This window comes from Parasteatoda tepidariorum, chromosome 6, assembly GCF_043381705.1.
Source record: "Parasteatoda tepidariorum isolate YZ-2023 chromosome 6, CAS_Ptep_4.0, whole genome shotgun sequence".
NCBI lineage: Eukaryota > Metazoa > Arthropoda > Arachnida > Araneae > Theridiidae > Parasteatoda > Parasteatoda tepidariorum.
In genome coordinates this window covers 74,132,166-74,155,635 of record NC_092209.1, presented here as the reverse complement: position 1 = coordinate 74,155,635, position 23,470 = coordinate 74,132,166, and the positions used below count along the sequence as shown (strand labels likewise).

General features: G+C 28.4%; 1 protein-coding gene across 2 annotated transcripts in view; it reads left to right on the top strand.

Annotated features, from left to right (window-relative positions):
• The window catches only part of LOC107448699 (heat shock factor protein), a 63,504-nt gene that overhangs the window by 20,611 nt on the left and 19,423 nt on the right, over positions 1–23,470 (top strand). For both annotated transcript variants that reach the window (XM_016064000.3, XM_016063999.3), the window contains exons 2-3: positions 22,265–22,373; positions 23,079–23,203. In XM_016064000.3, the coding sequence (XP_015919486.1) occupies positions 22,265–22,373; positions 23,079–23,203 (234 nt within the window). The remainder of the gene's footprint in view (positions 1–22,264; positions 22,374–23,078; positions 23,204–23,470) is intronic.

Genomic DNA, 23,470 nt, shown 5'->3' with positions numbered 1-23,470 from the left:
GGCACCTTTTTTTTTCTTCCTGTGCGCAATATGTCTTATGTTATTTATTTCGTTTTAAGAAGAACAGCCACATCCATGTTTTGATAGTTGGAGAGAATAAAAATATACTATATTTTCGTTTTTTACTAAGTACTCGTTTTTGTTTAATTTATTTTATAAAACCTTTATTGCAGTTTGCACAGAAAAAAGAAGGAAAGAAAGAAATACAAGCTGTACTTGTATTTAGTTCTAAAGAAACTTCATTCGTATGTTACTGACATAACAAAATCAGGAGAGGGAATGAGGAATACACGATTAATATTAAATAGTCGCTAATGGCCTCCTTTCTCAAAATTAAAAGTTGAGTAGAAGAGCGTGTTAGTAATATATTGAAAACACTATAATTCCCAATTATAGGAACATGCGATAATCGAATGCAAGTAAAGAATATTAATTTATTTTGCCAAGCAATGAACAGTACATGGGAGAAGGAAAAAAACTTCATGTTGTTTCTTAACATTTTAAAGCAGTAAGTACCACAAAAAACATTGATTAGCGTGCTCTTTTTCTGATTTCTTATAATTCACTTCTTTGGTCAGCCAATTGGCGAGTGATCGCCATTCATTTAGTAAAATAGCTGTTGAACTGAGGCTGAACTAGATCAGTAACCCTAATGCAATCAAGTCCAGCCTCAATTTCATTTCTGTTGAATTTATAAAAAAAAAATGGCCAACGGAAACATGGATAATAATTCAGGTTATTAGATGGCTATGAATTGCGAGAGGATGTATGTCTCGTCGATGTTGTCAATATTAATCAATCAGTCAGACTCTATTCCATTTTATGCGGAACATTTGGTTATTATCGTCTGATTACTTGGAGGAGCCGTCTTGCTCAACCCTGAAAACTCCGCCAAAATATCTCCCAATTTTTATTGAGCATCATAAAACCCTAACTATTTACTATCTTGTTTTTGAAATCTTGTGCATTTCGAAAGGGTATTTTTCTTTCAAAATCCAAAATGTACACACTTTTTATTTGTTTAATGTCTCCTCATGTGACTCTGGCAACCAAATTGCATAACTTATAAACAATACTTCAAAAATTTAAGTACGTTTTTTACGTGAACAATGCTATCTTTTTAAGCAAACAGCTCGCTAAGCATTCTTTTTCATACTTACTGCGTTTTATGTTTTATTGTTCGTACGTTTGGGATACTCGAATACGAAAACAACTTAGGGCACCCCGGTCGAATATAAATCTGCTGAATCCACAAGACTTTAAAATTTAAAAAGAAAAAAAAATAGTTATTGACGTTAGTTTAATGGTTTGCATTACCGTTAAAATAGGATGTTACAAATATGTTTATTTCTCTTCTCCAGAAGTAATTCCTACGACTTGTATCTCGTTGTCATTGTGATTGATGTAAACAAGATGCTAACCTGATAAGACTATTGTATTAATTAGGCCGTTGGTGAAACTCTGTCATTGTGAAGAAGTTGTGCAAATAAACATGTTGTTAATATCACAAACATTAAATGAAAAAAAAATGCTCAAAAAATAATGCTTTAAATAAAAAAAAAATCCTTTAAAAATGCTCAAAAAATAGGACCTAAAACGTTTTATGATTTGTTATATGTGTTGTATGAAACATTTTTTTTTTCTGCGTTGTCTTTAAATTAGGTTGGTTTTAGTGGGAAACGAAAACTGATTCCTGCTGGTTTTAACGGGGATCGTTGTTTTGTAAACAGATTTCTGCTGGTTTTAACGGGGAACGTTTTGTAAACAGATTTCTGCTGGTTTTAATGGAGAACGTTTTGAAAACATATTCCTGCTAGTTTTTATCGTAAATGTTTTTTTTTGTGAACAGATTTCTACTGGTTTTAACAGTAAACATTGTTTTGTATATAGATTTCTGCTGGTTTCAGCGGGGAACGTTTTGAAAATATATTCCTGCTGGTTTTAATGGAAAACGTTTTGTGAACAAATTCCTGTTGTTGCTATATTTTTTAAAGCCGTTGTACCTATATTCACTATAATGTTGCTTATTACCTTCTGTTACTGTTTAATTATAAGCATTAAAATATATTTTTTATGAAATTACATATCATAACTATAATATTGCCGTCACTTTTTTTTCAAACTTAATTAACTCCTCACTGTTTTCTAATAATTTATGAACTTTTTTTTCTATATCTTAAAGAAGGTTAATATTCATTGGATATTGATATCAGAGCAAAATTTCAAAGAATGTATTCAAATTGGTAATAGAAATCTTAAGAATAGTGCAAATTAACAATAGATATCCTGCATTAACCATAAAGATTGCATAAAGGTTTAGTTTTCCAATTAAATTAGTGATATTTTGTAAAAAAGTCTTGAAAAATTTTTAACTAAAAGAAGGTATCCTTAATGTTTATTAAAATTAACAATCGATGTTCTAAATAATTTCTTTTAATTATAACGATAGTTTTCATAAGAAGTTTAATTATATTAAAGCGCCTTAATTTTACATATTAGTTTAAATTTAACAGTCAATTTTTTAATTTCTTTAAATTAACACTGGTATTCAAGTGTTTTGATATTGAAAATAGCTATTAAAGTTCGTTTATATCAACGATATTCGGTAATATTTAGGGTCCTAACAAAATTTTAAATTTACCACGCAATCAGAATTTTATGTTGTAATTTTTTTTTTCTCTTTTATCCTTTGGTGCAGAATTTTTAATACTTTGGTGCAGAATTTTGTTTTATTTTTCATACTTTTCCATTATTTTGTATTAATTTAGGTCAAAATACGTGAAAATCTTTATATTTAGCATATTAATAATTAATGGTTATGAGATACAGAATGAAACACCAGTGTCTTTTTCTTCGCTAGCCTTTTGCTTACGGGTGGTACAACTGATGGTCCAGAATAGCAGGTGCTATCAGACGCCGTAGGCAAAAGGTAAAATCTCCCAAACATGTCTCACTTCCAAACAATATATTTTTCCAAATTTACAGTTATTTAGATCTATTAGAAACAGTTATTCATCATTGAAATTCCTTTAATTTACAAAATCAATTATTTGATAAATTTTTGAATACGAATGAGGAAAAAATTTAAACTACTTTTTTATTTTAATGCAAATATAATTCCGATAATCTATTATACTGTTATTTATAATTAAAAAATAACAACATTTATTTTTACTTGTAAGTAGAGCGTCAGAAAAAAAATTTATAAAAGGGACACCGGTGTCCCATCTGCATCAAAGGGTAATTCAGCTAAAACACTCTCAGGAACTGTTACTGGAAAATTATTTTACAGTCTAAAAAGTTTAGGTATCACGGCTTAACTTATATTTCAAAATTCAATTTTCATTTGCATTGTCTCATTGTTAAAAAACTGTTTTCTTTGAGCAATTGGTTAATGTGTTCTTTTAGAAATCAATCATAAATATAGGGCTATATACAATAAAAGTGTCATAAAAGATTTATTTGTAAATGTAAAAAGAGGGTAATTTTTCAAATGTAAGAAAAAAAAATTTCCGAAATGTGGTTCCATGTTGCTGACTGTTTTACAAATCTTACGAGTCATTAAGCGAATGAATGATATATTTTTTTAAGTCTTTTTATATAAGATGGAGAAATGTCTACTTGTAAATCATAAAAATAAAATGATAATAAGCCATGTTTCTTAATATAAATTTTTAGGTGGAATGCACTGCGATTTATATTCTAAACAATCAAATCTTGATTACATTTTTTATGAGGAATGTAGATGTAACGGGCAAAACCTTTGATAGTCATATTTTTTCTTATTATCATTTTTTTACTGTTTTTCTATTTTTTCATTTATCGTTTCATATCGACAAAGCGTAGGGGAGTGCGTCACTTGAAATTGATATCAAATTAGTCTAAATAGGTGGTTCGGAATTACCTCACAGATTATGAAAGAATTGAAATTACAAAATTAGTAAAACGCGACAACTTTTTTTTACGTCATTGTCTAAGTTTTCAACCTACTTTGACAAATATGATTTAAAATGCAACTTTCCGCAATTTTATGCAATTTTTTAATTGCATAATTACTTGCAGACAATAAGTAGAAAAAGCCCTTGTTCTTTTTGAAAACTATACTCTAAAATCACTCATTATTCAAAAACAAATGGAAAAAAATCATTAGATATTTTGATGTGTGACTTTTTATTATTTTATCCAACAGTAATGAATTTGAAATGAGATTTTGCAAAATAATCAAATAAATTTTTTTTTGTTTATTTGTTCAGAGCTGGCATTACTCAATCCAAAAATAAATTTTTTGAAAATAGATTTTTCAAACTCCTAATAAAATGGATTTTTATTAATCAATTCAAAAATAATAAATTTACTTGTTTCAGATTCATGAGAATGAAGAATTTACGAATCGCTGAGTTCAAAAATTATGAATCTGAAAATGAATTTTATGAAATTTTAATTCTGAATTAAATATAGAACTTGTCTTAAGATCAAACTCATTATAAAAAAAATTTCCGATCGAATAAATCTCTGACTTACTCTTTACCTTTTAATTTCTATTATTCCGTCTTCAGCTATTAATAAAGTTATATTTATGGAATTAAAACTTCCAGCACACGTGCCTTGTTCAGTTCTGCCCTACTTTTCTGTTGTACATAAACCTATCATGTCTGCGGCCATTTTTCAGATCGAGTTATTCTTAACATAGCTATTAGTTTATTCGGTTTTTGGCCTTTGTCACCAATCTTCTGATAAAACGTTTCAATCTACTTGAACTCCATATCAGTTAAACGAAAAATATTACTGTTTATCGTCTGCTCGTATGTTTATTTTATAGCAGTCTTGTTGCTATACATATAATTGTCGTATTTTATTTTCCTGTATTTTAAAACTATTAATTAGTTGCTGTTTATATTGTGGTTATATAATTTTTGTTTGTTCTAAATGGGACAAAATCTGATAAAATCGTTTTCAAAAGTGCTCTAAATTTTGAAAAAAGTTCGAATTCTATGATATCTATTGAGAAACAATTTAAAAAATAATCTGTAATAAAATGTATTTTGTTATTTAGTTAACTAATAAAATTGACATTTTAAAAACAGCTTAACGACTAAATATATGCATTTTCCTTTAAATTTACATACTTATTAATATACTACGGTAATTTTAACTCGTATAAGTGAATCCCTCATATTTGAAATAAATTATGTACTGTTTTTATAATTAAAATGTTTTACTAACTCCTATAATCTATCAACGTTATTTATTTATTTATTGTACAGTTGTTTAAATTTATGCAGTAAGGTTTAAAATTGGGCTCCAAGCTGCAATATAGACAGCTATTGCAGAATCATTTTAACAATAGCTGTATTCATTGCAGCTACTTTCAACATGAACCAATGCATTATTTATGTTTATCAGCTTTATTTAAATTTATTAGATTTATTTAAATTTATTAGCTTCATTTAAATTAATAAGTTTATTAGCATTATTTAGGTTTATTAACTTTATTTAAGTTAATAAGTTTATTTAAGATTAATGAATTTAAATTTATGTTGTTTAAGTTTATGCTTAATGAGCTGCAATGAAGACAGCTTTTTCAAAAATAATTGTTGCAATAATTGTCACACTAATTGTTCTTGGTTCTTGATAATCTGAGAACAATCATAGAAAAGTTTATAATAGTAATAAGAAAACGAAAAAAAAACAAAAAACATTCTAGTATCGTATATACAACTAAGTATTTTGAAACTAAAGAAACTCATTTTGAGTGAAAATTTAAGTTGTTAAAAAGAACGCTCATTTTTAAAAGGGTCGAAAAAAAAAAATTTCTAAATAAATTGACAAGAGCTTTTTTCCTTCTATTTTTTTCCTCATTAGTCTAATCATGTAGTTAACACTCTACTAGACTCTAATTTTTGTTTGAAAAGGAAGCTTGAAGCAGCTTTTAAAGTAGACTAATAAATTTTTATTTAAAAAAAAATGAACTATTCTGTAACTCCACTGAAACTGTATCCCACTCCACCTTTCTGATATACTATAGGCAATATATACCATATCTTTCATACTCATATAATAAAATTTGGTGTACTTTAATTTATCTGGTTATTTCTTCGTAATAAAGTCACGTTTTCTAAAGAATTAAAACTATTATTTTTTATAATGTTTTCGCGTTTCATATTTACTTGTTTATTTCTTGTTTCAACTTTTCGTGAGCAAATTTCATGTTGCCCAAAAATAAAATCTTTCTCTACCGACGGTGAAGGTCGATTCATGTTTTTAAATGAATATTAATGACAAAATTTATCGAATGATAATTTACTCTTATTAATGTCAAATAAATTCATTTGCAGTCGAGGTTATTTTTGCTTATCTGTTGCCACCGAAGAAGATAAAACAATTCGTTTATCGTTTTCTAAGTTTTATGTTCTAAAAACATTGATAGTATCAAACTGAGGGATTTCCTGTTTTTATATAAGGGTACCATATTAATATCCTATATTTTTTTGACTTTAAATAAATCTTTTTCAATCAGTGAATAAATTCAAACTTGCCCTTATCTTTATTTTTTAACAAAGATATTAATTATCGTTTGACCTTCTAGTTTTGAAAGTAATATTTGTTTTGTGCTCTTACAGTTACGTATGAAAACTTTTAACGTAGAGAGGCTGTTTTTATTCTTAAATAGTCCACGTGTGCCTTGCAGCAAAATCTGTTTCCTAGAAGGTTTTCCTAATCATATGTAATTAATGCCAATACGTATTTAGTTAATATGCGAATAATGTTCTACCTTCATATCTTGGTGTCAGCTGATTTTATTCTTAGGCAATGATCGCGAAAGTTTGCGGTTTTTTAGTTACTAAATATGTTATTTGATGTAAGATTATAAAAATAGATTCCGATTTTTTTCTTATCTTTTTACTTTTTATTTTCGGAATATACAGGCTTGGTGGAATAATTAAATATTCGGTCTTGCTAAATATTCCTGTTTTATTTTTCATCTTTATGCTTAGCATTTGTGGAATTTTACAGGAATAGCTGAGTATTAAAATTTTCGATCTTGCTAAATATTATCTTTTTGTTAAGTCTGCGGATTATACGATACATGTTTTGTTTACGTATTAAAGACTGTTAAAATATTAGTTCTTGCTAATCGTTTGCTTTATTTTCTATTCTATGGATACGAAATATTCGGCCTTAACTAATAATTTGCCAAATATTATTACTTTCTTACTGTGAGATTTAAAAAATATTCTATGTTTTTTAGATATTCCCGATAATTTATAATATTTAAGTTAAAATGTTGTTGGCTAACTCCGATTTAAGTGTTGATATTTCACAATAGAACTTGAGACGTCCCTGAATGCAAGATTACAGAAAAATTCTTTCAAATTTGTGTTTTTTAAACAATTCAAAATAATATTTCTCTCATACTCTCTCTTCGGGAATATCTAAACAATAATGTTTGGTTAAAATAGAACAAGAAATAAAATAAGGAATCAGTATTTAAATGGATTAAATATAATCATTAATCTTGTGAAAGAAATATAATTTTTAATACTATAAAAATAAGGTTTTAAATAGAAAAGTATTATTTATTCTTCTGAAAGAATTACAAATTTCAAAAGTAGTATTGGCACAGCATTGGTTTAATGCAATAATAAAACTTTCGTATTGATTTATAAATAGTATACATTTGTTAATATTTTTAAGCACATTCTGTACGATTACAAGCATTGCGGTATAAAGGTTAAACTAAAAGAATCATCTAAGTGATTCGTTACGAATTGCTGTGATCTTGAATCGATACAGATTCAAGTCGTTACAAAAATGTCACTAATAAAAATGGCGTTAAAAAATTCTTTATATTTTCCCCAGTTATATTCAAATTATACTGCTATATTAACTTTAATAAAAAAAAATAATAATAATAAAATAAAAGAATTAAATTCATCATCCATTTGTGTGACAAAAATTTTGCAGTATTCAGAAAGATTTTTATTTTATACTATGTAACATTGTTTGAAATAAAAAATATTTCTTAATTAAAGCAACTGGAATTGTGTTTTTATCGATTCATTTCAAGATAGATTTGAATAGTTCATTCGTATCAGTTCGGGCTAAGATTTGAATAACCAATCTGTACCCAACCATATTACGAAATTTTAAAACAAAGCCCTTTTTATTTTTTTCGAAAAAAAAATTCCCTGCCACTTATAATTTAAAAAACTATTTTTAAAGTTAAATCATTACTTAAAAAATTTATTAAAATTAGATTTTTAATTATTATTATTTAGGCATTTGATAACCACGGATTTGTAAATTTTAAAATATTTTATTAGAATTACAGATTGCGCACTTTATTGATCATCGCACTTAACTGCTAATTAATTTTTATATTTCATTTATTGGGTGAAAGTTAAGGTCAAATAAAATAAAAGACATTTAAGACGCTGCACGCGTGAAGAAATAGGGTGGGGGGGAAAGGAGCAAGAACAAAAATAAAAGTTGAATGTTCTTGCTCATGGTCATTGAGATAAACTATTAAATGCTCTTTTTTCACTTAGTTGAGCAATTGGCGACATTTTATTGCCCACTATTTTTTTTACAGAGATTTCAAAAATTATTCTTTTCATTTTGTTTCCTGTATAAAAATTTTCCGCATGTCCGGAATGATGATTTACTATTTGAAAATGAATGTTATCACTTTTAAATTTACTGTTGTGTTGCACAACTGAAATCTTTAAACCTATTCACTATTTTAAAGTTTTATTTTTTTTTTCCATGTCATTCAAAATCGTATTCATTTAAAAATGAATTCCGAAGACGTATTTCTGTTGCTATGCCCTTTCTAAACACGCTTTACTCTTTTTTTTTTTTCTTCTTTTGCGTCTTTCAAAAAGTTATTCTTTTTGAGAAAGCCAATGTAAACAGAAGAATCACGTATTTTTATATTTTTATTTTCCACTTTCTGGCAGATGTTCTTACAAAGATATAGGCTTCTGTACAATTTTTAATTACTTTGCAATTTTACATTGTGGAAAAATTAACTTTGAGAGCTAGAATTTTTTTTTCCTAAATTTTAAACAAATTTAATCTAAGGAAGGTAAATTTCTTAGGCAGTTGAATAAACCTCGAAGAAATCATTAAAAAAATCGTTTTCAAAAAAACTTCTTTCTTCATACCCAAATGAATGACACTACTTTTAAAAAACAGAAATCTATCAAATATTTAAATTTTTTAATCCAGATTGTTAATCGAGATTAGTAATTCTAATCTGGATTAAATAACAGTATTAATTTCCAAGTAATTTAATACATTGCTTTTAAGAACTAAAACTTTTAAAGAAATACACGTGTTGATAGAGTTCAATTAAGAAATCACATACCTGCTATTCTCTACAACAAATCACATATTGGATTCTCTATTACAAATAACATGCTGATTTTAATGAAATACTGTTAAATATGACTATGAAACCAACACTTAGATGATAGGATAGTAAAGATATTAAAATTCTTTATAAAACTGAAATAAATAATATGAAGAAATTTTTTTTTAAAAAGTGGAAATAAGAAGTTTTTAACTTTAGTACTGTGTTAAATTTCATTTGCTTAAATTTAAACTGTAAACAATTAATTGTATTGGACAATTTTAAGTTCTACTTATTTCAGTTTCTTCCAATGTTCTGAAAAAAATAGGTTTCTTCTTGAAGGAATCACTACCCTGGTCTTAGCTAAATTTTAATGGCTGCAATACACAAAGTTTTGATAACTGCTGAAGCTTCAACTTATATAACTACTACTATAAAATATAAAATTGAAATAAACGAAAAAGCTTAAACTTAGAGAATAATAAAAAGACTGAAATTATGATAAGACACGTGACTACTAAGGACACAGATATACTAATCATAGTCGGTAGCTTTAAAGAGATTTCACTCTTTAAAGAATAAATTTTTTATCTAATTGAAAGACGCGATCACGATAGGCTTAATCTCTAATAAGTTACTTTTTTATCATTTTCTTACATAATTATATGTTATGTAAAAGCGCTTGATTTTTTTCCGGGTATTTTGCAACGTTTATTCAACGATTACACGTGTACTTAAATTCACAAAAAGGATTTAGCATCAATCTTTAAGCTTGTAATTCAACGTGAAAATCGGTGAAAAAATTTTCTACGTATGAATTTCATTTAAAACTATGGATAATTTTTACAACAGCTTAATAGCTTTGATTTTATTTAAAATTAATTTTCAGATTTCAGGACTGGTGTTAGTATAGAATATAAATGTATAAATTCACGAATTTTTGTGGAAAATGTATTTTAATTTCGTAACACCTCTCTGAAATTAACTAACACATTTTAAAACTGATTTTCTCTAATTGGATGTGACGTCATCGTAGGTAAATCGTGGCATTTGTTCACACGCACACACACACACGTGCCGTCGCTTACAGGTATCAAATTAAATCAGATTTAAATCACATGGTTAGGCATAATCACTTCTTCATGAGTTGCAAGTACCCAATTATCTTAAATATGAGTTAGCATAGTCTTCCACTAAGAGTTTCAACTGTAATTATTAAAATTAATAGGTTTAACAATTTTAATTAATAATTTTTCATAATTAATAGTATAAACGTTTTTACTCATATAACATATATTTTGCTCTCTGTATAATTTTCATCTTTTGAATTTAAAAAAAAAAAAGTTATTTGCATTATGCAGACCTACAAACTCTGGCGTTAGGCTTGAGTCTCAGGCTGCGTTTCAGTTATCTGGACCTATCAGGCCTATAAAGCATTTTCTCAACCTATTTTTTGTTAACGCAAATACGGACTAGTACCATCAAAAAGTTCTGCACGAAAGCAAAACTTCTGCCAATGCTTGATCCAGGAGTTCCATTGTTTTCTGGATTTGGTTCAAAATTACAAGACTATGGAGTTGGACATTAGTAGTTGTAGACCCAAAATTGGCTCGGATGTTCAACAAACGGTTTTAAAATAAAATTAAATGAGTTGGAAGATCCGGACACACTCTGCATATAGCTTCAAAACTCTTTTCTCCCAGGTTAGCTATTACGTTGCTCGAGTATGTTTAATTTATACTTAATTCTTTTTAGAACCCTTATAAAAATATAACACTTTTTAAAAATCGTAAACGTATTATAGAACTTTCTGAAAACATATTTCACCAACCTACTTCAAAAAAAAAAAGAAGGAAAAAATTATTGAAATTTTAAGAAATCTATTTTTAGTGAAATCAATGAACTCGTTTCCAAGGCGCTTGACGTACGAAAGAAGAAGAAAAAATTCCTTAAATAAATACATGTACTGTTGTTTAATCAAATGTTCCAAGAAGTACAGGTTCCGTGCTACATGTACAGTGTAGCACATAAACTTTAAATGGCCCATTACTGAAGAATTTCGTCACTCTTGGAACTAAGACGACCTTTACTTTCTAACTCTTTGTTGATCTTACGTGTCGAGTACGAGTTCAAACCGATAACGCGTTGCCCCTACTTTTCTAGACGTATACATATATTTACTGTTTAAAATAAAATTGTTTTGCAATTCTCAGAATTTTTTCAGAATAGTACTCGTGTATGGCTCTCAACAAGACAGGTTTTCGAAATAACCATTTTCGTAATTTTGTTAACGCACGTGTAGTTAAGTAGCCGAGCATTGGTGCAACATTTTAAAGGTTAACACTAGTAAGTTTTTTCTTGTTGAGGATCGCTGTAGTTAAGATATAAATGTTTAGCACTTCGCAGAATTTTTTAAACATGGTACTCATGTATCGCTCTTGAAGGACAGGTTTTCAAAATAACCATTTTCGTAATTTTGTTAACGCACGCGTGGTTAAGTAGCCGGACATTTGTGCAACATTTCAAAGTTTACACTAGCAAGTTTTTTCTTGTTAAGGATCGATGTAGTTAAGAAATAGATGTTCAGCGTTTCGCAGAATTTTTTAAAAATGGTACTCGTGTATTGTTCACGTAGGATCAGATTTTCGAATTGACTAGTTTCAACGCATGCGTGGTGAAGTCGCCGAACACTTGCAACATGTTAACTGTTAACACCCATTAGTTTCTCCCCCCCCCTCCTTATTTGGAAGTTCGCAATACACAGAAATTCAAAGGTTGTTTCTCAGTTCTGACGCTAAGGTGGACAGTTTTTAGCACATTGGTAGAAGTATTGCGGTGTGTTAAACCTTAGTATCAATCAAATTTGCTGGAACCTTAATAATGTGTTTATTATCGTACTTCTAAGCTGAATTATTGAACAATTTTTTTCTTTTGTTATATTGTAAAATTAGTTTTGGATTCTAATAATCGAAAAATGCAGGGGGCCTGGTTGATAGGGCGTGGATTCGTGTTCGAGAGAACAGGAGTTTGAATACAGTTGGCCGAAGAATCTCTATGTATAAAATGGTGACTGGTGCACGCTAACTCTGTTGGGTTCACAAAGTCCTCAAACTTCCCACAACAAATCAATACCTCTGTGGTTACTGATCCAGGAATTTCTTCTTCTGGATGGAGTTCAAAATTACGATGCTGCGGGGTTGAACATTGGTAGCCATAAACTCAAATTTGGGTCGGCTGTTCAACGACGGTTATTAAAAATAAATAGTTAAATGCACTTCAATTTATGACTGCGCTATAATTCTTATTTTCCTGGATCTAATTTAGATGAGTTATACGATTCCTTAAAATTTTGAGAACAGAAGATATCAGACTTTGATAGACAGCTTATAGATAGAGCAGGGCTCGAAAAAACTCAGAAATTTTACCCGTCCCCGAGGACGGCTTGTCCAACAATGTACCCATCCTCTTTTGAAACTAACCCGTAGCTTCTAAAAAAATAAATATATANACTGATCTCCGACAAAACATATATAACTCAAAACATTTATTAAAAAAAAATACGTAACTACAACAAATTTTTCAGGGAATTTCAATATCAAGTGAAAATAATACCTATGCTTACTCGTCAAACATAAACACTCAAACCGAAACAATTAAGAGACTCAATTTATCCGAGGGTACTGCGTTTTTTAAATGAATCAAATATGACGTTTGCCAGTGCACAATCAAGCCAATGATTTACGGAGGTTTCTGCACAGAAATCTGAAAGGGGTTTTCCATTTAGGTAGATGTTCATAATTAATTGCGTTTAACTCTTCTTGTTTAAGACCTGTAAGTAATGCGTTTTTTTTTTTTTTTTTTTTTTTTTTTTTTTTTTTTTTTTTTTTTTTTTTTTTTTTTTTTTTTTTTNTTTTTTTTTTTTTTTGTAAGTTTATCATTAGAAGTCCAAATGCACATGCACAAAGCAACTTTTCTTTTGTTTGCGGATTACGTGAGCATGCGCATTTGGTCTGACGAAGGAATTAATGGCTTAGAGGGTAATTTTAGAAGTGAGGAGCTAGACTCTTGTAAGATAATAAAAATTGAAAATGCATCACGAACAATAACTAGAAAATGACTGACCGCGCGGACGTCAGATTCGAGAAATTCGTTGTCCGCGGGGAATTTTTGGCCCCCGAGGACGGGCGGTTTTTCGAGCCCTGAGAGCTAATTACTGTGACGGCTCCAAGATTCTGCAGGTTCGGTTCTTAATCGGGCGTCCTTGATATAGAGAAACCAAAAACTTTAGTAATTTGACGTCAAGAACTATATTTCCTTATCGCTAAAAAGTACCATTATCATCCATTTTACTATTTAACGTTTGTGAATGGATTTCTGATTAGATAATCATGTATGTAATAAAGGTAAGATAGAAAAATTACATATCTTCTCCACAAAAAAAAATTTATCTCATTTACGAACGAAAAACAAATAAACAGTCCTTTGCTCTTTAACGTCGTATCATTTCATTTCCGAGGTCATTGTAAGTAAAGGTAAATTAATCTACAATCAGTGAGTTTGTAGATAGCTGTTACAAAATTCTTCCACCATAAATCAATATAACTTATATCTGTTTTTTTCTACGATTAAAAATATCGAAAGATTTGGTGAACGTACATGTACTTGGCAAGGCTATTCGAAGCTTTTTCTCCAAGAAAAATGAAAAAATTCGAAGAAGAAAAACACAGTTTAAATGCATTTAAACTGTGCATATTTGCTTTAGACTGACTATACGTAGAAGAACTTTCTGAGCTTCAGAACAGTCAAATAACTTTAATATTTTAAAAGTTATCTAACTTACTTAAAAATTACTAATTTGGCGACCACATCGAAGCTTTTTCGCCAAGGAAAATAAAAAAAGCCACAGTTAAGTAAGCCCTTACGCTTGAAGCAGAGCTATAATTTTAAACTGTATATGCCATTTTGCTTCAACAAATTATCTGTGGTTTAAAACGGACAATAATATATATTCAATAAATTGAAGAGAAAAAACAATATAACGTATGGCTCAGGGGAACCATAAGTTATATTGTATTTTTTATATACGTGATTGAATTTTTGTATTTACGTTATATTGTATTTATGCGTTATATTGTATTATCAATAGCCGCTATGGCCCAGGGGATAAAGCTTACACCTCCCAATGAGGTGAACAGGGTTCGAATATCAGCGATGGCTGGTCGATACAAATTCCGCATCCGGTTTGCACCGACCACAGTGCTGACGTAAAATATCCTCAGTAGTAGACGAATCATGGGTTAGAGTCCCCTTGCCGTCAGGCTAACCGTGGGAGGTTCTCGTGGTCTTCCTCTCTATGTAACGCAAATGCGGGTTAGATGTTAGATCCATCGAAAAGTCCTCCACGAAGGCGAATTCCTCCTAATACTTGATACAGGAGTAAATTACAAGACTACGGAGTTGCACTTTAGTAGTCGTAAACTCAAACATTGGGTTGGCTGTTCAACGACGGATAGAAAATAAAATATATCGTGATATATCAGTGTTTGCGGATTACATTTTAACTATTTTTTTTTCTTTTTTTTTCGAATTTGTTTTCGAGCATTTTTTACTTGATCCTTTATTAAAGCCGTTGGAAACAATTGAGGATTATTAATTTTGCAAAAATTTTAGTTTGAGTCCAAAGAACTTAAAAATCGGCTCAAAAAAAAGTTATAATAAAAATGTCTTGTTTGTTATGGCGACGCGTGGAGCATTGATTCAGTACCATCTGCCTCTTAAAAATGCATAGTTGCAACTTCAATATGACCGATAATAAGAAGATTTTCGCAATAATAAATGAAAGAGATTAGGTATCAGGCAAACAAACAATCAAGTAATATAATCGTACTTGTTCTACTTATTTTATTTTGTTAACTGAATCATGAAATATAATTTTTGTTTGTTTTTTAATACAATAAATGTTTACTTAACAAACTACTGTGAACCATAGGTCTACTACATGCATTAACATGAGTTTTAATAATTTGTTTTTATGGTATTTTTAATGTTATATTGTGAATGAATTGGTGATTAAAAAAGTTTTAAAATGTTAAGTTCGTTAAATTTATCACAAGAAAAAAACTTTACCTAAAATTTTTACATTTTCGTAACAATTATTTTTATTGATAATAAGAAATATTTATTCATTAATAATAAAAGAGTCATAACTTTTGTTCATTGGAATTTTACTGTTTTTCATGCATTCTTGATATTAGAAAAATAATTTTATTTTATCCAATTTTGTTAATATTTCATTTGTGTTAGCCCTTAAACAAATAACTCCAAATCGTCATTTTGCGTATCGATACTGGTATTCTGACGATATATCGTGGAATGTCATATTTTACTATATATTTCAAATATTCGATTTTTTAGGACAACTATAATGTAGCGAGAATTATCGATAGCGAGAATTATCGATAACGATAAATATCAAATACTATACTGGCATGATCATTATAGGCAATGATAAAAGTGGCATACGATAATTTTGCTAATATTATCGATAGTGATTATATTATCGTGAATGTTGATAAATTTCATGTGAGTAAACTCACAGCGTGTTTTATTTGATACAGGCGTCAAAATACTGTGTCTTTAGAAACATTTTTGAAAGATTAGTTTGATAAATTTATAACAAGTTTATTTGTTTTTATATATCTATATATATTGTCGCTTGGACCTTATTTTTATTTCGAACTTATTATTATTTTAAAGGCTTTATTACAATTTTTTTTCCTGAGTTATTGTTGCACAAACAATGGAATAAATTGTACTCAACAATTAAAAATAAAAAATGTCACTACTATGCAATGTTACATTTTTTTTAAAAATTTATTTGTTATCTACTGTACTTGTTTTGTTTTCGCAACCGCTGCATAGCCTCTATGAACTGAAATAATTGCCCTTGTTGATTTTAAGTCAAGGAAAGTGTTTCTTTTCTCCGCCAGATGTTGCCAAGTCAACTAGTCTATGTCAGAGTTCTTTTTCTTTATTTTTTACTATTGCATAAGTGAAAACTGTAAACATATTTTGTGCCAAGGTATGAAAATATTTTTTTCTTTTCTTGCCTTTAATTGAAAGACACGGCTACAAAATATCATCAATAAGGATTTTTTTTTCTGTAAATATTCATTCCCATTTTTTTTTCGCATCAAGTTATGAAAAATATTCAAACGATTCTAAAAAAAAAATTTATAAATCGTTTGCTTAAAAAATTGTTCCAATTTGCTTTTATTTTACGCATTTCTTGCAGAGTTTCTTACGTTTAACATTTCTATGCATAAATGACAAGAGGTAGAAGCATTAGTAAAAAGTTTGAGAGAAGTATTTATTAATTTTGCAATCAAAGTAAATGAAAAAGAAAAATCTAATTTTTTCTTTCATTGTCGCTCTTCTTATTAATGACATGTTTATAAATTATGATAAGAGATTCGTCGAAATTATCATGTTCGTGAATAAAATTATTTGTACCAAAATTCGTAAGTATAAGGAAAAATCTTCAATTTTTCTGTTTTAAATCGCTCTATGAATTTTTCGTTTTGTTACGTAAAATATCCTTTAAATTATTATAATATTGTGAAGTTTTATAAACATGTTACATATTCCAAAATAAAACCGCTCAAGTAAAATAACTTTTTTATTTTTATCAATAAATTACGTCATTGTATTAACCCCTTTTAACATTTTGAGGTTAACTTAAGCTTTGAGTTTTGCAATATCTGTTGATGCATTTTCTACGAAAACAAACTTGCAAAAATAGCTAACAAGCATTACGTCGAATTACGGGGAAAATAAATACATTTAGGTCGCTTAATCAGAACTGTCTGACATCAATGGAATCTTTCAGTTTGTAAAGTATTTATTGAATTTATAACAAAATACAAATCCCTCGTGTGTGTATAAACATGATCCCTTGAAATAAAAATAAAAAAAAATCTATAGCAACACGTGTTTTAATTCAACTCCTTATTAAAAAAGATGAAAAATAATAAAACAAAAATGCAACCTCTGCTTATACTTGGAATGTATGGAAGGCTCTTCGTAAACAACACATTCGCCTACACGTGCCGCACGTGGAAGTGTGACGTCATGGGAAACGAGAATAGTGTCGTAACTGTTCCCTCCTCAATGATACGGATGATACCTGTGAAAAACCTTTTTAACGAAATGAAATAGTACTAGGATTCAAAACATGTTTGCAGATTCGTAAACCTGTTCCTTTCAATAAATAATTTTTCACTGATTTTTATTTGACAAGTTATTTATTTATTATTATTTTTTTCTCTTAATTTGGAAAACTTTTCCTTCTTTGAGAAGGTTCATTGCTCATTAGTATAAAATTTTCAAATAGATGTTTTATAAAGACCGTTTTATTTTTCAACAGTGTATTTAAGGGGTTATCTACTTTTTTTTCATTCTTTTATTTCTCTTAATGCATATAAGAAATTTTTTTAAACAAAATCAGTAACGAAAGACTAATTAAATTTTTTTCGAATCATTACGTATGTTTCCTCAGATCAAACACTGGCCCCCTAGGTTCCCAACGTGAGCATATTTTCTGGAGTATTTGTACTATTTACAGAAGAAAATCATTTTAAATATCGCTGCGCATTAAAATTATTATTTTGTTTGTTATTTATCTAAAAACTAATTTATATTTAACTCAGTATTCACTAAATGTTATTAAAACAATTGTTAATGTAGAAGTTTATTCAGGAAAGGATTATTACTCACCAATTATAGGGAAGGAAACGCTTGTTGTTCTTTACAGAAAAATTTTAACTCTAAAAAGTACGGTGAATTTTTTTTTTTCGAAATTCAAACTCTTATTAATTTATTTTACTTTATTTATTGAATGATTTTTTTTTTTAACAAATTATTTATTTTGATATTTTTTTGTTCATTATGAGCATATTGATAAAAGTAATGCGTATAATGATAATAATTACAGTAGTTTTAGATTTCTAAAATAACCTGCTTAAAAGTTATTTTCCACCACTTAACCCTTTTGAAGGCCGTGGTAAGTATACGTACCACCACGTTTTACCACTTTTAATTAAGGTTCCCATTTTTCAATAACTTCAGCCTTCTTGAAGTGAGATTGAATAAAATTGGTAACCATTTGTCACTTTTAAAAAACGTATGAAGTTTGTAGCATTTAAGGAATTTATTTTATAAATTAAGAAAAATAAAATTCAGTAAGTTCCTAATAGGTCATTTTAAATATATTTACCACCAAAAAAATAGCATTTTTATAAACTAAATGAGTTTTTTTTTTTAATATCAATTACTGTTCTTTAAACAATTTCAATTCCAAAAATACTTTCATTTACCTTTACTAGAAATAAAGGGCCTGTTAAAGGGTTAACAGCTCCAGCAAATAATAATTTGTTGTGCGAAAACTATAAGACTTAGAAACTTTAAATTACTAAGGTGTATTGAAAAGTGTTATGGGAATTCGATATAATAAAATTATTGAGATTCATTTTGTTCGAGAATATATTAACTGTTCAACAACTAGAATCTTTTTTTTTTTTTTTTTTCCTTTCAAAAATTCTTATTTGGTCATAAGTTATTGCAAATTTAAGTGCATTTTCGTAATTTTTTGTTTTACATATTGACTACTTATCCATTGTTGTAGTATATTTATTTTTTCCCTCACTAGATCTTTATTTCGTTATTTTATATACTCGCGCTCGAGTAGATGTCATAAGTTGCAACTAGATAGAAATAGAGCCCCTGAATTAGAGTGCTATAGAAGAGCCTTAGAAAGGAGATTACGTATTTCCAGATATGAGTTTTAAATTAATCGAGCGGAGCCCGTAGAATAATGCAAAAATCAATGCAGTTTTTTATTATTTTTTATGTTTATATTTATTCAATGTTTAAACTCAGAAGAAGAAAAAAAATTTCTAAAAATACAGGGGTCTGTTTAGAAGAAATTTGGGTCCGTTAACGGACCCTTCACAAAATATCTTTTCATAAAAACGGACCCTTCACAAAATATTTTAACTTAAAAACGGACCCTTCACAAAATGATTTTTCTTTTAATCGGACCCTTCACAAATTTGTTTATCTTCATTATTATTTTGTTAATCGAATAAACCCTTTCCAGGGCAGAAAACAAGAAAGATGGATGTAAACGAATTAAGTTTTGTCTTCGGCAGACGATTCTTCCATTATTCGTCCGAAATTAATATTCTGCGTTCAGCAGTATAGGCTAAATACCAAATATTTGTATGTTGCATCTCTAATTTAGAAGCAGCAATTGTTGGTTATTTTTTAAAATTTAATTTTTTTAATTATAATTTTACAGTGTTGAGCATAATCTTGTATGTCTTTACAATTTAAAAACTCCTTGAAAAAGTTTTTTTTTTGCAATAACGGACCCTATTTGCACAAATTCATAAAAGCGGACCCTGGTTGAAAGAATGTGAGTAATTTTTTCACAATTTCACGAAAAACGGACCTTTCACAAAATGTCTGGACAGACCCCTGAAATATATCAATAGTCTACCCAAAAATATAGTAATCTGCCTTTTTTGTAATCATTGAAGAATAATATTTATTTTTTCGTTAAGCAATAGTTTTTATTTTTCCTTAAATCATTGAAAAGTTTTTCTTTAATTAAATTTCCTACTTGAATTATTATAAATTTTATATCCTTATTTATAAGTGAAAACGAACATCAAAATAAAATACAAATAAAAAAAATTTCATCCCGTCGTATTATAACATGTGTTTTTGTTGATTCAGGTACTAATCATATTTCATCCGTCTCCATTGAAAAGAAAATTACTGTAATTCAGTGGATGTTTTTTCATCCGTCTTAATAATCTCTGAATCAAGCATTCTAATGATGCAAGGCTCAATTTAAACTTGAAGAGAGACACATGAAATTTCATGTGATGTTTCAGTTTCTTAATTCTAGTATGGTGAGTTAGACAAACGAAAGGAATATCATCATACAATTAAACCAATTAAATGCGTTGGAACAAGAATTTAGATAAAAACAATAAAAATATCTCTTCCCAATGCTTATGACACATAAACAAATAATCAGTTCGTATGTTTTCGTAATCATTAAAAAAAAAAATTCTCTTGAAAGCAACTGAAATTACTTTAATTATTGTTAAATTTCATATCCTTATTTACAACTTTAAAGACGGATTATGTTTCTTTTAAACAAGAACTGTGTAAACACAAACTCAGGTGTCACAGCATGTGTTTATGTTCATTCACGTACTATCATAATTATATTTTATCCGCCTCCAGTGAAAGCAAAATGACTGGATTCAGTAGTATGAACGCTATTGTGTCATCCGCCTTAATAAGGCAGGTATCTTCTGAATCTAATGATGCAAAATCAATTTAAACTTAAAGTTGAAGCACATGGATTTTCATGTGACATTTCGGTTTCTTAATAACGGTGTGTGTTAAGCGAATGAATGGCAGGAATATTTTCTGCCAAATCGTTGTTTTTCTTATTTTAAACTTCCCCGTCCTTGACTCGTAAGCGGTTGAAAATGACTGGTATTTATATAAATATAGATACGGTAATTTTGGTAGAGAAAAATAAAATGGTTTATTGACAATGTTTTTAATCGACCATAATTAGGAGTTAGCTTTCGTGATCCTATTTTCTGCCAAAGAAAAAAAAGTGGATTTGATATTTTTGCTCAGAAATTTTCAAATATTTTTTTTATTTTTATTAATGTCCGAAATGAGTAATGTGTCATGTATTATGAAATACAAGTATTTAAATATAATAATGAAAAAAACTTAAATATAGCTTTAAGTAGATTTAAAAGGAGGAAATATTTTTACTTTTGATAGACTTAAAATATAAGGCGCATCATCTTTTGAAAAACGTGGAGGGGCGGGAGTTTTCTGTGGTAATTAAATGGTAGATTTTACCTTCCTTTTTTTTCCTTTTTAACTATTAAAAAATCTAATATATATATATATATATATATTAAGCAATTGTCACCTCGTCAAATGTGATAAAATCGTAAATTTGGAAATAAAATTTTATCTTGGCGAAGTATTGGCAAATAATTTTTTCCACTGAAAAAAGTTATTATATATTTAACTCGATCCTTAAAATTACGTCAAAATGAATTTTTCTAAACAAATCTGTATTGTATGTTTGATTACAATAATTTTCGGTAGATATAAACAAGGCTTTTCTTTTAAAAAAAGTTTTAAAAACTTGTATTTTTAACAAAAATTTATCAATTTTAAACTTCTCTTTTCTTGACTTACAACTGCACCGAATTAAACGTTTAATCCATATATATATTTTATTAATACAGTGACGTATTATTTTTCTCTAATTATACTTTCCTACTATTCTTAAGGGTTCTAAAGACATCTATAAAATATTAGTAATTTAATTGGAGTAAACACTTTCTGTTGAAAAATTTTCCAACTATGATAGTTTTTTTTCTCTCGCTTGAAGCGGTTATTGGCAAACTCGCCTTTTTGCAAATGTATAGTTATTCTGCATGAAATTAATCATATGCTTTTATGGTGGATTAAAGTTGCAACTTCCGTAAATAAAAAATAAAACAAATGTCATTAAAAAAACAAGCATTCAACTAAATTCGTTTGTTCTTTGATTTAGCCAATGGTGTGTATACGCACCATTTTATTTCTTAAATAAAGTATTTTTATACACAAAATTTTTTGTATGTCTTTATGAATGTAATTTAAGCGCATTTCAATGAAAATAATACCATATTTTATTAAACTGTCTATTCTTGGCCTAAAATGGATTAATATATAATACTTTTACATTCAGATTGTATTTCGAACAAATACCCTGTCATTTTCATTGATAGTAACTCTTATCTATTTGTTTTTTAGGCTGGTACTAGCTTCATTATATATGATGAAATTCGATTTTCAAAAGAATTGCTGCCGATGTATTTCAAGCACAATAACATGGCCAGCTTTGTGAGACAACTAAATATGTGTAAGAAATTATTTTAAATTTATTCTTAAAAAATTGATGTCTATGCTTATGATTACCATCCAGATGACCATCAAACTGATCGATAATTTCATAAATTATTGATTAACCTATTCAGATCATTAAATATGAAAATGTAGCTTAATTTTTAATTTGTTTGCATAATACTAAAAATAAAACTGTGCATACTACTAGAAAAATACTAATATACTATGCATGAAATATCAGACATGTATACTAATACTATACATAATACTGGAAAAATTTGTCTAAAAGTTTTTTTTCTTGGGAGGGGGCATATAACATAATGTTTTGATAGAAATACCAAGTGTAACTATCGCGGTTTTCAAAATATTGAAATCTTTTTGAACAAGAACACTTGCGAAATAATGTATTCATGTTGTAAATAATAGATACTTTGCATGGTTAAAATTAACTTTAACTGCAAACAAAAAAAGAAAGTATCTATAATTCTGAGATTCCACTAGATAAAGATACCTCTTCAGGACGATCCATCTTAATTCTGAAAGGAAATTTTATTTTCCTGTCAATTCTGGCTCTCAGCCAATCACAGTCATCTTTTCATAGTGATTCTCCCAAACTACGTTAGATATAGGGACTCTAACTATCAAAAAAAAAAATGTGGAAATCTCTCGATCTCGGAATATCTCTCTCGATGTAATCATTGAAACATATTTTGAATTTCAGATGGCTTCAGAAAACTCAGTTGCATAGACCAAGGAGGCATGCATTGTTACAAAAACGAAATTGAGTTTTACCATCAGTATTTTCTTAAGGGTCAAGAATCCTTGCTAGAGCTTATTAAAAGGAAGGTAAGTACCTACTTAACCAATATTTAATCTCACATTACAAGTGTTTGAAACAAAAGATTTATCATCGATCTACTTGACTAATTTTCCGTTGAAATAATTTCTCCTTAAAAATAAAGGTTCTAGAACACCATGATAAGTTAAGCATACAAAGTATACTGTTTCTGGTCATTAAAACTATTGTATCAGACTTCATTATCAGTTATTTACCGGGTCATGACATTTGTTGATTAGTTTAGTATTTACCCCTGATATCTATGTTTAGAATAG